Below are 12,500 nucleotides of genomic sequence, written 5' to 3'. Positions count from 1 at the left end.
GTTGAGGAGGACAGTAGTTTCACCTGACGCGTCTTATACATGGCCGTCGAGGAGGACAGTAGTCTCACCTGACCGTCTTATACATGGCCGTCGAGGAGGACAGTAGTTTCACCTGAGGCGTCTTATACATGGCCGTCGAGGAGGACAGTAGTCTCACCTGACCCGTCTTACACACGGCCGTCGAGGGGGACAGTAGTCTCACCTGACCCGTTTTACACACGACCGTCGAGGAGGACAGTAGTTTTACCTGACGCGTCTTATACATGGCCGTCGAGGAGGACAGTAGTCTCACCTGACCGTCTAATACATGGCCGTCGAGGAGGACAGTAGTTTCACCTGACGCGTCTTATACATGGCCGTCGAGGAGGACAGTAGTTTCACCTGACCCGTCTTACACATGGCCGTCAAGGGGGACAGCAGTCTCACCTGACCTTCTCATACATGGCCGTCGAGGAGGACAGTAGTTTCACCTGACCGTCTTATACATGGCTGTCGAGGAGGACAGTAGTTTCAACTGACCGTCTTATACATGGCCGTCGAGGAGGACAGTAGTTTCACCTGACCCGTCTTATACATGGCCGTCGAGGAGGACAGTAGTTTCAGCGGACCGTCTTAAACATGGCCGTCGAGGACAGTAGTTTCACCTGAAGCGTCTTATACATGGCCGTCGAGGAGGACAGTAGTCTCATCTGACCGTCTTATACATGGCCGTCGAGGAGGACAGTAGTTTCACCTGACCGTCTTATACATGGCTGTCGAGAAGGACAATAGTCTCACCTGACCGTCTTATACATGGCCGTTGAGGAGGACAGTAGTTTCACCTGACGCGTCTTATACATGGCCGTCGAGGAGGACAGTAGTCTCACCTGACCGTCTAATACATGGCCGTCGAGGAGGACAGTAGTTTCACCTGACGCGTCTTATACATGGCCGTCGAGGAGGACAGTAGTTTCACCTGACCCGTCTTACACATGGCCGTCGAGGGGGGCAGTAGTCTCACCTGACCGTCTTATACATGGCCGTCGAGGAGGACAGTAGTCTCACCTGACCCGTCTTACACACGGCCGTCGAGGGGGACAGTAGTCTCACCTGACCCGTCTTACACACGGCCGTCGAGGAGGACAGTAGTTTCACCTGACCCGTCTTACACATGGCCGTCGAGGAGGACAGTAGTCTCACCTGACCGTCTTATACATGGCGTCGAGGAGGACAGTAGTTTCACCTGACCGTCTTATACATGGCGTCGAGGAGGACAGTAGTTTCAACTGACCGTCTTATACATGGCCGTCGAGGAGGACAGTACCGTCTTATACATGGCCGTCGAGGAGGACAGTAGTTTCACCTGACGCGTCTTATACATGGCCGTCGAGGAGGACAGTAGTCTCACCTGACCCGTCTTATACATGGCCGTCGAGGAGGACAGTAGTTTCACCTGACGCGTCTTACACATGGCCGTCGAGGAGGACAGTAGTCTCACCTGACCGTCTTATACATGGCCGTCGAGGAGGACAGTAGTCTCACCTGACCGTCTTATACATGGCCGTCGAGGAGGACAGTAGTCTCACCTGACCGTCTTATACATGGCCGTCGAGGAGGACAGTAGTTTCACCTGACGCGTCTTATACATGGCCGTCGAGGAGGACAGTAGTTTCACCTGACCCGTCTTACACATGGCCGTCGAGGAGGACAGTAGTCTCACCTGACGCGTCTTATACATGGCCGTCGAGGAGGACAGTAGTTTTACCTGACGCGTCTTACACATGGCCGTCGAGGAGGACAGTAGTCTCACCTGACCGTCTTATACATGGCCGTCGAGGAGGACAGTAGTTTCACCTGACCGTCTTATACATGGCTGTCGAGGAGGACAGTAGTTTCAACTGACCGTCTTATACATGGCCGTCGAGGAGGACAGTAGTCTCACCTGACCGTCTTATACATGGCCGTCGAGGAGGACAGTAGTTTCACCTGACGCGTCTTATACATGGCCGTCGAGGAGGACAGTAGTTTCACTGACGCGTCTTATACATGGCCGTCGAGGAGGACAGTAGTCTAACTGACCGTCTTATACATGGCCGTCGAGGAGGACAGTAGTCTCACCTGACCGTCTTATACATGGCCGTCGAGGAGGACAGTAGTCTCACCTGACCCGTATTACACATGGCCGTCGAGGAGGACAGTAGTCTCACCTGACCGTCTTATACATGGCCGTCGAGGAGGACAGTAGTTTCACCTGACCCGTCTTACACATGGCCGTCGAGGAGGACAGTAGTTTCACCTGACCCGTCTTATACATGGCCGTCGAGGAGGACAGTAGTTTCACCTGACGCGTCTTATACATGGCCGTCGAGGAGGACAGTAGTCTCACCTGACCGTCTTATACATGGCCGTCGAGGAGGACAGTAGTTTCACCTGACCGTCTTATACATGGCGTCGAGGAGGACAATAGTCTCACCTGACCGTCTTATACATGGCCGTCGAGGAGGACAGTAGTTTCACCTGACGCGTCTTATACATGGCCGTCGAGGAGGACAGTAGTCTCACCTGACGCGTCTTATACATGGCCGTCGAGGAGGACAGTAGTTTCACCTGACCCGTCTTACACATGGCCGTCAAGGGGGACAGTAGTCTCACCTGACCGTCTTATACATGGCGTCGAGGAGGACAGTAGTTTCACCTGACCGTCTTATACATGGCGTCGAGGAGGACAGTAGTTTCAACTGACCGTCTTATACATGGCCGTCGAGGAGGACAGTACCGTCTTATACATGGCCGTCGAGGAGGACAGTAGTTTCACCTGACGCGTCTTATACATGGCCGTCGAGGAGGACAGTAGTCTCACCTGACCCGTCTTATACATGGCCGTCGAGGAGGACAGTAGTTTCACCGGACCGTCTTATACATGGCCGTCGAGGACAGTAGTTTCACCTGACGCGTCTTATACATGGCCGTCGAGGAGGACAGTAGTCTCATCTGACCGTCTTATACATGGCGTCGAGGAGGACAGTAGTTTCACCTGACCGTCTTATACATGGCCGTCGAGGAGGACAGTAGTCTCACCTGACCGTCTTATACATGGCCGTCGAGGAGGACAGTAGTTTCACCTGACGCGTCTTACACATGGCCGTCGAGGAGGACAGTAGTCTCACCTAACCGTCTTATACATGGCCGTCGAGGAGGACAGTAGTCTCACCTGACCGTCTTATACATGGCCGTGGAGGAGGACAGTAGTCTCTCCTGACCGTCTTATACGTGGCCGTCGAGGAGGACAGTAGTTTCACCTGACGCATCTTATACATGGCCGTCGAGGAGGACAGTATTTTCACCTGACCCGTCTTACACATGGCCGTTGAGGAGGACAGTAGTCTCACCTGACGCGTCTTATACATGGCCGTCGAGGAGGACAGTAGTTTTACCTGACGCGTCTTACACATGGCCGTCGAGGCGGACAGTAGTCTCACCTGACCGTCTTATACATGGCCGTCGAGGAGGACAGTAGTGTCACCTGACCGTCTTATACATGGCTGTCGAGGAGGACAGTAGTTTCAACTGACCGTCTTATACATGGCCGTCGAGGAGGACAGTAGTCTCACCTGACCGTCTAATACATGGCTGTCAAGGAGGACAGTAGTTTCACCTGACGCGTCTTATACATGGCCGTCGAGGAGGACAGTAGTTTCAAGTGATGCGTCTTATACATGGCCGTCGAGAAGGACAATAGTCTAACTTGACCGTCTTATACATGGCCGTCGAGGAGGACAGTAGTCTCACCTGACCGTCTTATAAATGGCCGTCTAGGAGGACAGTAGTCTCACCTGACCCGTATTACACATGGCCGTCGAGGAGGACAGTAGTCTCACCTGACCGTCTTATACATGGCCGTCGAGGAGGACAGTAGTTTCACCTGACCCGTCTTACACATGGCCGTCAAGGAGGACAGTAGTTTCACCTGACCCGTCTTATACATGGCCGTCGAGGAGGACAGTAGTTTCACCTGACGCGTCTTATACATGGCCGTCGAGGAGGACAGTAGTCTCACCTGACCGTCTTATACATGGCCGTCGAGGAGGACAGTAGTCTCACCTGACCGTCTTATACATGGCCGTCGAGGAGGACAGTAGTCTCACCTGACCCGTATTACACATGGCCGTCGAGGAGGACAGTAGTCTCACCTAACCGTCTTATACATGGCCGTCGAGGAGGACAGTAGTCTCACCTGACCGTCTTATACATGGCCGTCGAGGAGGACAGTAGTCTCACCTGACCCGTATTACACATGGCCGTCGAGGAGGACAGTAGTCTCACCTGACCGTCTTATACATGGCCGTCGAGGAGGACAGTAGTTTCACCTGACCCGTCTTACACATGGCTGTCGAGGAGGACAGTAGTCTCACCTGACCGTCTTATACATGGCCGTCGAGGAGGACAGTAGTTTCACCTCACCGTCTTATACATGGCTGTCGAGGAGGACAGTAGTTTCAACTGACCGTCTTATACATGGCGGTCGAGGAGGACAGTAGTTTCACCTGACCCGTCTTACACATGGCCGTCAAGGGGGACAGTAGTCTCACCTGACCTTCTCATACATGGCCGTCGAGGAGGACAGTAGTTTCACCTGACGCGTCTTATACATGGCCGTCGAGGAGGACAGTAGTCTCACCTGAACCGTCTTACACACGGCCGTCGAGGAGGACAGTATTTTCACCTGACCCGTCTTACACATGGCCGTTGAGGAGGACAGTAGTCTCACCTGACGTGTCTTATACATGGCCGTCGAGGAGGACAGTAGTTTTACCTGACGCGTCTTACACATGGCCGTCGAGGCGGACAGTAGTCTCACCTGACCGTCTTATACATGGCCGTCGAGGAGGACAGTAGTTTCACGTGATGCGTCTTATACATGGCCGTCGAGGAGGACAGTAGTCTCATCTGACCGTCTTATACATGGCGTCGAGGAGGACAGTAGTTTCACCTGACCGTCTTATACATGGCTGTCGAGAAGGACAATAGTCTCACCTGACCGTCTTATACATGGCCGTCGAGGAGGACAGTGGTTTCACCTGACGCGTCTTACACATGGCCGTCGAGGAGGACAGTAGTCTCACCTGACCGTCTTATACATGGCCGTCGAGGAGGACAGTAGTTTCACCTGACGTGTCTTATACATGGCCGTCGAGGAGGACAGTAGTTTCACCTGACGCGTCTTATACATGGCCGTCGAGGAGGACAGTAGTTTCACCTGACCCGTCTTACACATGGCTGTCAAGGGGGACAGTAGTCTCACCTGACCTTCTTATACATGGCCGTCGAGGAGGACAGTAGTTTCACCTGACTGTCTTATACATGGCTGTTTAGGAGGACAGTAGTTTCAACTGACCGTCTTATACATGGCCGTCGAGGAGGACAGTACCGTCTTATACATGGCCGTCGAGGAGGACAGTAGTTTCACCTGACGCGTCTTATACATGGACGTCGAGGAGGACAGTAGTCTCACCTGACCCGTCTTATACATGGCCGTCAAGGAGGACAGTAGTTTCACCGGACCGTCTTATACATGGCCGTCGAGGAGGACAGTAGTTTCACCTGACCGTCTTATACATGGCGGTCGAGGAGGACAGTAGTTTCACCTGACCCGTCTTACACATGGCCGTCAAGGGGGACAGTAGTCTCACCTGACCTTCTCATACATGGCCGTCGAGGAGGACAGTAGTTTCACCTGACGCGTCTTATACATGGCCGTCGAGGAGGACAGTAGTCTCACCTGACCCGTCTTACACACTGCCGTCGAGGGGGACAGTAGTTTCACCTGACCCGTCTTACACACGGCCGTCGAGGAGGACAGTATTTTCACCTGACCCGTCTTCCACATGGCCGTTGAGGAGGACAGTAGTCTCACCTGACGTGTCTTATACATGGCCGTCGAGGAGGACAGTAGTTTTACCTGACGCGTCTTACACATGGCCGTCGAGGCGGACAGTAGTCTCACCTGACCGTCTTATACATGGCCGTCGAGGAGGACAGTAGTTTCACCTGACCGTCTTATACATGGCTGTCGAGGAGGACAGTAGTTTCAACTGAACGTCTTATACATGGCCGTCGAGGAGGACAGTAGTCTCACCTGACCGTCTAATACATGGCTATCAAGGAGGACAGTAGTTTCACCTGACGCGTCTTATACATGGCCGTCGAGGAGGACAGTAGTTTCACGTGATGCGTCTTATACATGGCCGTCGAGGAGGACAGTAGTCTCATCTGACCGTCTTATACATGGCGTCGAGGAGGACAGTAGTTTCACCTGACCGTCTTATACATGGCTGTCGAGAAGGACAATAGTCTCACCTGACCGTCTTATACATGGCCGTCGAGGAGGACAGTAGTTTCACCTGACGCGTCTTACACATGGCCGTCAAGGGGGACAGTAGTCTCACCTGACCTTCTCATACATGGCCGTCGAGGAGGACAGTAGTTTCACCTGACGCGTCTTATACATGGCCGTCGAGGAGGACAGTAGTCTCACCTGACCCGTCTTACACACTGCCGTCGAGGGGGACAGTAGATTCACCTGACCCGTCTTACACACGGCCGTCGAGGGGGACAGTAGTTTCACCTGACCCGTCTTACACACGGCCGTCGAGGAGGACAGTAGTTTCACCTGACCCGTCTTACACATGGCCGTTGAGGAGGACAGTAGTCTCACCTGACGTGTCTTATACATGGCCGTCGAGGAGGCCAGTAGTTTTACCTGACGCGTTTTACACATGGCCGTCGAGGCGGACAGTAGCCTCACCTGACCGTCTTATACATGGCCGTCGAGGAGGACAGTAGTTTCACCTGACCGTCTTATACATGGCTGTCGAGGAGGACAGTAGTTTCAACTGACCGTCTTATACATGGCCGTCGAGGAGGACAGTAGTCTCACCTGACCGTCTAATACATGGCTGTCAAGGAGGACAGTAGTTTCACCTGACACGTCTTATACATGGCCGTCGAGGAGGACAGTAGTCTCACCTGACCGTCTTATACATGGCCGTCGAGGAGGACAGTAGTTTCACCTCACCGTCTTATACATGGCTGTCGAGGGGGACAGTAGTTTCACCTGACCCGTCTTACACACGGCCGTCGAGGAGGACAGTATTTTCACAAGACCCGTCTTACACATGGCCGTTGAGAAGGACAGTAGTCTCACCTGACCGTCTTATACATGGCCGTCGAGGAGGACAGTAGTCTCATCTGACCGTCTTATACATGGCGTCGAGGAGGACAGTAGTTTCACCTGACCGTCTTATACATGGCTGTCGAGGAGGACAGTAGTTTCACCTGACGCGTCTTACACATGGCCGTCGAGGAGGACAGTAGTCTCACCTGACCGTCTTATACATGGCTGTCGAGGAGGACAGTAGTTTCAACTGACCGTCTTATACATGGCCGTCGAGGAGGACAGTAGTTTCACCTCACCGTCTTATACATGGCTGTCGAGGGGGACAGTAGTTTCACCTGACCCGTCTTACACACGGCCGTCGAGGAGGACAGTATTTTCACAAGACCCGTCTTACACATGGCCGTTGAGAAGGACAGTAGTCTCACCTGACCGTCTTATACATGGCCGTCGAGGAGGACAGTAGTCTCACCTGACCGTCTTATACATGGCCGTTGAGGAGGACAGTAGTCTCACCTGACCGTCTTATACGTGGCCGTCGAGGAGGACAGTAGTTTCACCTGACGCATCTTATACATGGCCGTCGAGGAGGACAGTAGTCTCACCTGACCCGTCTTACACATGGCCGTCGAGGAGGACAGTAGTCTCACCTGACCGTCTTATACATGGCCGTCGAGGAGGACAGTAGTTTCACCTGACCGTCTAATACACGGCCGTCGAGGAGGACAGTAGTTTCACCTGACGCGTCTTATACATGGCCGTCGAGGAGGACAGTAGTCTCACCTGACCCGTCTTACACACGGCCGTCGAGGGGGACAGTAGTTTCACCTGACCCGTCTTACACACGGCCGTCGAGGGGGACAGTAGTTTCAACTGACCGTCTTATACATGGCCGTCGAGGAGGACAGTAGTCTCACCTGACCGTCTAATACATGGCTGTCAAGGAGGACAGTAGTTTCACCTGACGCGTCTTATACATGGCCGTCGAGGAGGACAGTAGTCTCATCTGACCGTCTTATACATGGCGTCGAGGAGGACAGTAGTTTCACCTGACCGTCTTATACATGGCTGTCGAGGAGGACAGTAGTTTCACCTGACGCGTCTTACACATGGCCGTCGAGGAGGACAGTAGTCTCACCTGACCGTCTTATACATGGCCGTTGAGGAGGACAGTAGTTTCACCTGACGCTTCTTATACATGGCCGTCGAGGAGGACAGTAGTCTCACCTGACCGTCTTATACATGGCCGTCGAGGAGGACAGTAGTTTCACCTGACGTGTCTTATACATGGCCGTCGAGGAGGACAGTAGTTTCACCTGATGCGTCTTATACATGGCCGTCGAGGAGGACAGTAGTTTCACCTGACCCGTCTTACACATGGTTGTCAAGGGGGACAATAGTCTCACCTGACCTTCTTATACATGGCCGTCGAGGAGGACAGTACCGTCTTATACATGGCCGTCGAGGAGGACAGTAGTTTCACCTGACGCGTCTTATACATGGACGTCGAGGAGGACAGTAGTCTCACCTGACCCGTCTTATACATGGCCGTCAAGGAGGACAGTAGTTTCACCGGACCGTCTTATACATGGCCGTCGAGGAGGACAGTAGTTTCACCTGACCGTCTTATACATGGCGGTCGAGGAGGACAGTAGTTTCACCTGACCCGTCTTACACATGGCCGTCAAGGGGGACAGTAGTCTCACCTGACCTTCTCATACATGGCCGTCGAGGAGGACAGTAGTTTCACCTGACGCGTCTTATACATGGCCGTCGAGGAGGACAGTAGTCTCACCTGACCCGTCTTACACACTGCCGTCGAGGGGGACAGTAGTTTCACCTGACCCGCTTACACACGGCCGTCGAGGAGGACAGTATTTTCACCTGACCCATCTTACACATGGCCGTTGAGGAGGACAGTAGTCTCACCTGACCGTCTAATACATGGCTGTCAAGGAGGACAGTAGTTTCACCTGACACGTCTTATACATGGCCGTCGAGGAGGACAGTAGTTTCACGTGATGCGTCTTATACATGGCCGTCGAGGAGGACAGTAGTCTCATCTGACCGTCTTATACATGGCTGTCGAGAAGGACAATTGTCTCACCTGACCGTCTTATACATGGCCGTCGAGGAGGACAGTAGTTTCACCTGACGCGTCTTACACATGGCCGTCGAGGAGGACAGTAGTCTCACCTGACCGTCTTATACATGGCCGTTGAGGAGGACAGTAGTTTCACCTGACGCTTCTTATACATGGCCGTCGAGGAGGACAGTAGTTTCACCTGACCGTCTTATACATGGCCGTCGAGGAGGACAGTAGTTTCACCTGACGCGTCTTACACATGGCCGTCGAGGAGGACAGTAGTCTCACCTGACCGTCTTATACATGGCCGTTGAGGAGGACAGTAGTCTCACCTGACAGTCTTATACATGGCTGTCGAGAAGGACAATAGTCTCACCTGACCGTCTTATACATGGCCGTCGAGGAGGACAGTAGTTTCACCTGACGCGTCTTACACATGGCCGTCGAGGAGGACAGTAGTCTCACCTGACCGTCTTATACATGGCCGTTGAGGAGGACAGTAGTTTCACCTGACGCTTCTTATACATGGCCGTCGAGGAGGACAGTAGTCTCACCTGACAGTCTTATACATGGCCNAGTAGTTTCACCTGACGCGTCTTATACATGGCCGTCGAGGAGGACAGTAGTTTCACCTGACGCGTCTTATACATGGCCGTCGAGGAGGACAGTAGTTTCACCTGACCCGTCTTAGGGCTAGGGTTAGGGTTAGGATTAAGTAAAGGGGGTCCCGATGACTTACGAATTGCACCGGGACCTTAAGTGCACAAACTACAAACAGCAACCAAAACACTAAGGCACCCCTGTCCCCCATCAAGGTCCCTCCTGAAGGCAAAATCAAATCTCCACTCAGTGGTTGATGAGTATATACAGGTAAGTATTATTAATACATTTAAAATATGCAATAAATTGCTGAAATCTCCACTCAGTGGCTCATAATAGTGTTATCTTACTTTAAACCTGTAGTGAATCGCTGGAAAAATCCCATGTGTACTGTGCATAAACAGCTTGTATAATGATGTATTATATCTTAAACATACAGGCAAATAAATTGCTTAAATCCCCATTCTCTTAGGTCTCAGGTAAGTAACATATAGTGTATCAATATTGTGAATTATCTGATCTTTATATAATACTGTACCTATATATATATATATATATATATATATATATATATATATATATATATATATATATATAACTTATGTTTTGTTATTTCTCAGGTGAGTTTTAACAACATACTGCCGTATCACAGGTAAGTATAGGCTCTCAGGTAAGTATAAACACTCAGGTAAGTAACAACTCTTAGGTAAGTAACAACTCTTAGGTAAGTAACAACTCTCAGGTAAGTATAATAATTATTTTTTTCAGGTAAATGTCAACCATATTTATACTGTATCACAGCCTCTCAGATGTCTTCCTCTCTGTCCTCCATCCCAGGCGAAATCAGTCAGATGTGGGGCCCAGCCAGGGCGTGCAACGGTCGGGGCTGCTGCAGCAGCTGATGTCCTCCCTCTGGTGGACGACGAGACGTGGGGCGGTGGAGCGGGCCCGCTCCAGGCCCAGGCAGCGGCCCTCGCGCAGGCCATCCCTCTCGGGTCCTCCCGGTGGGTCGGCCTCCTCTGGCGGTAAGGGTCCGATGGTCTCGATGTGGTGGGAAACCCCCGTAATCAGGATGATGATTTTTCACCGGTGGGTTAGTGGTCTGCAGCCCTCTCCTGTTGTAGCTATAGCTAATAGCATTGGAGCTAGCGACCGACCGTCCCGTTGTGCTAATGACGGGCCTCAAAAATGTGCAAAAAACACCTCAAAAAGATGAATAAACTGGATGGAGTCGAACGTGATGGTCTCGAGTAGTATTTATTAAATAGGACGACGCGTTTCAACCATATTAGGCCTTTATCAAGTCCATATACATACTCACAGTATCTCTACTCTTCTAGCAACAAGTGGTGTGGCTGTATGCAGTAGCAACGCTCTCAGAAGACAGACCGGAAGTTGCTACTTCCGTATTTTGGACCTTCACAATAAACTTCCTGTACATTAACTTTAAGCATAAGGGGTCAAATGTTAGATTTTCACTAAAGAAATCTTATTAATGTTGGGCTAATAAGCCTCTAACATATATTGAAGGGCCACAAACAATATTTAGGTATACATCCTCTTATGATTAGGCAATAAAAGCCATAAAAGTGGGTTAGGGATAAGCGATGGATCCGGATGTCGGTAGGGGTACCGACAGCAGTAAGAGTACCAATAGGGACTCCATAACATTTTATAATGGTTTGGACTTTGTATATATACCACTCTGTTTGCACATACCCTTCTGTGACGGTGCAAAATTTTAACCATAATGTTTTTTTAGCATAGTCTGATAGAGGACATGATGACGAACACGGGAATGTATAATACTTTGCATTTTTAATGTTTTATTGCTGAGATATGGGCAATTTTGTCCCAAAATTTGCAAGCGCAAAGCATTATGGGAAATGGTTTAGCTTTTGTGCTGTATCTTTAGAACAGAAGGTGCTAGAGCGATGAAACTTTGACCTACCCCCCCATTTTCAATGATGGGCTTTCCCGTGGTACCACCCGCTTGTCTCTACGACCTTTCGTTTCCGAGCTACGTTACGTTTTTTAGTCAAAACGTCTGTATCTCCTGAACGGAAGGCCGTAGAGACTCGGGGACAAGTTCTGTGTGTTCGGGGTGGTCAAATTATGTCAGACGGAGTCCGTTTCCAAGTGTGTAGGACGTACCGTTCTGGAGTTATAAGCGAAAATGTTCGCGCCATAGACTTTAATTGTAGGATTTTGTGAAAATTTGACCAAGTGTTTTTCCCGGAAAATGTTCCTCCAGGATATTTTTAGGAAGTGTGCGTTTCAGGTCATTTGGAGTCGATTGGTAGCTATTTGTCGTGTAACTTTTTGTTTACATATTTCTGATCAAGACACGTTTCTGGAGTCCTTCAGCACATATGCTGATTTTCCCAGAAAATGTAAATAGGGGATAAATGATACTATTGAGAGTGTGTCTGTCTGTGTGTGTGTATGTGTGCGTGTCTGTGTGTGTGTGTGCGTTTCTGCATACCTGCCGTTACATTTTGCCACCTCCCGACTGTCGTCGAAGTAGCTTCAATCCACAAGTGGGGTCTCTTCGACGGCGCGCGACCAGCATGTGAAAAAAGGGAGGAAAAAAAACAAACAACCTGAAGCAGCAAGCGTGCACTCTGTGTGTGCAGTAGAATGAGCATCAGACTTATGTCA

General features: G+C 51.0%; 1 protein-coding gene across 1 annotated transcript in view; it reads left to right on the top strand.

Moving 5' to 3' along the window:
* LOC118496420 overlaps positions 1-12,500 on the top strand; it is a 70,570-nt gene that overhangs the window by 9,687 nt on the left and 48,383 nt on the right. The window contains exons 2-3 of the mRNA XM_036008041.1: positions 10,312-10,318; positions 10,677-10,889. Of these exons, the coding sequence (XP_035863934.1) occupies positions 10,312-10,318; positions 10,677-10,889 (220 nt within the window). The remainder of the gene's footprint in view (positions 1-10,311; positions 10,319-10,676; positions 10,890-12,500) is intronic.

This window comes from Sander lucioperca, chromosome 12, assembly GCF_008315115.2.
Source record: "Sander lucioperca isolate FBNREF2018 chromosome 12, SLUC_FBN_1.2, whole genome shotgun sequence".
Classification (NCBI taxonomy): Eukaryota; Metazoa; Chordata; class Actinopteri; order Perciformes; family Percidae; genus Sander; species Sander lucioperca.
Note: the sequence above shows the minus strand (reverse complement) of the source record. Positions and strands in the feature narration are given on the sequence as shown.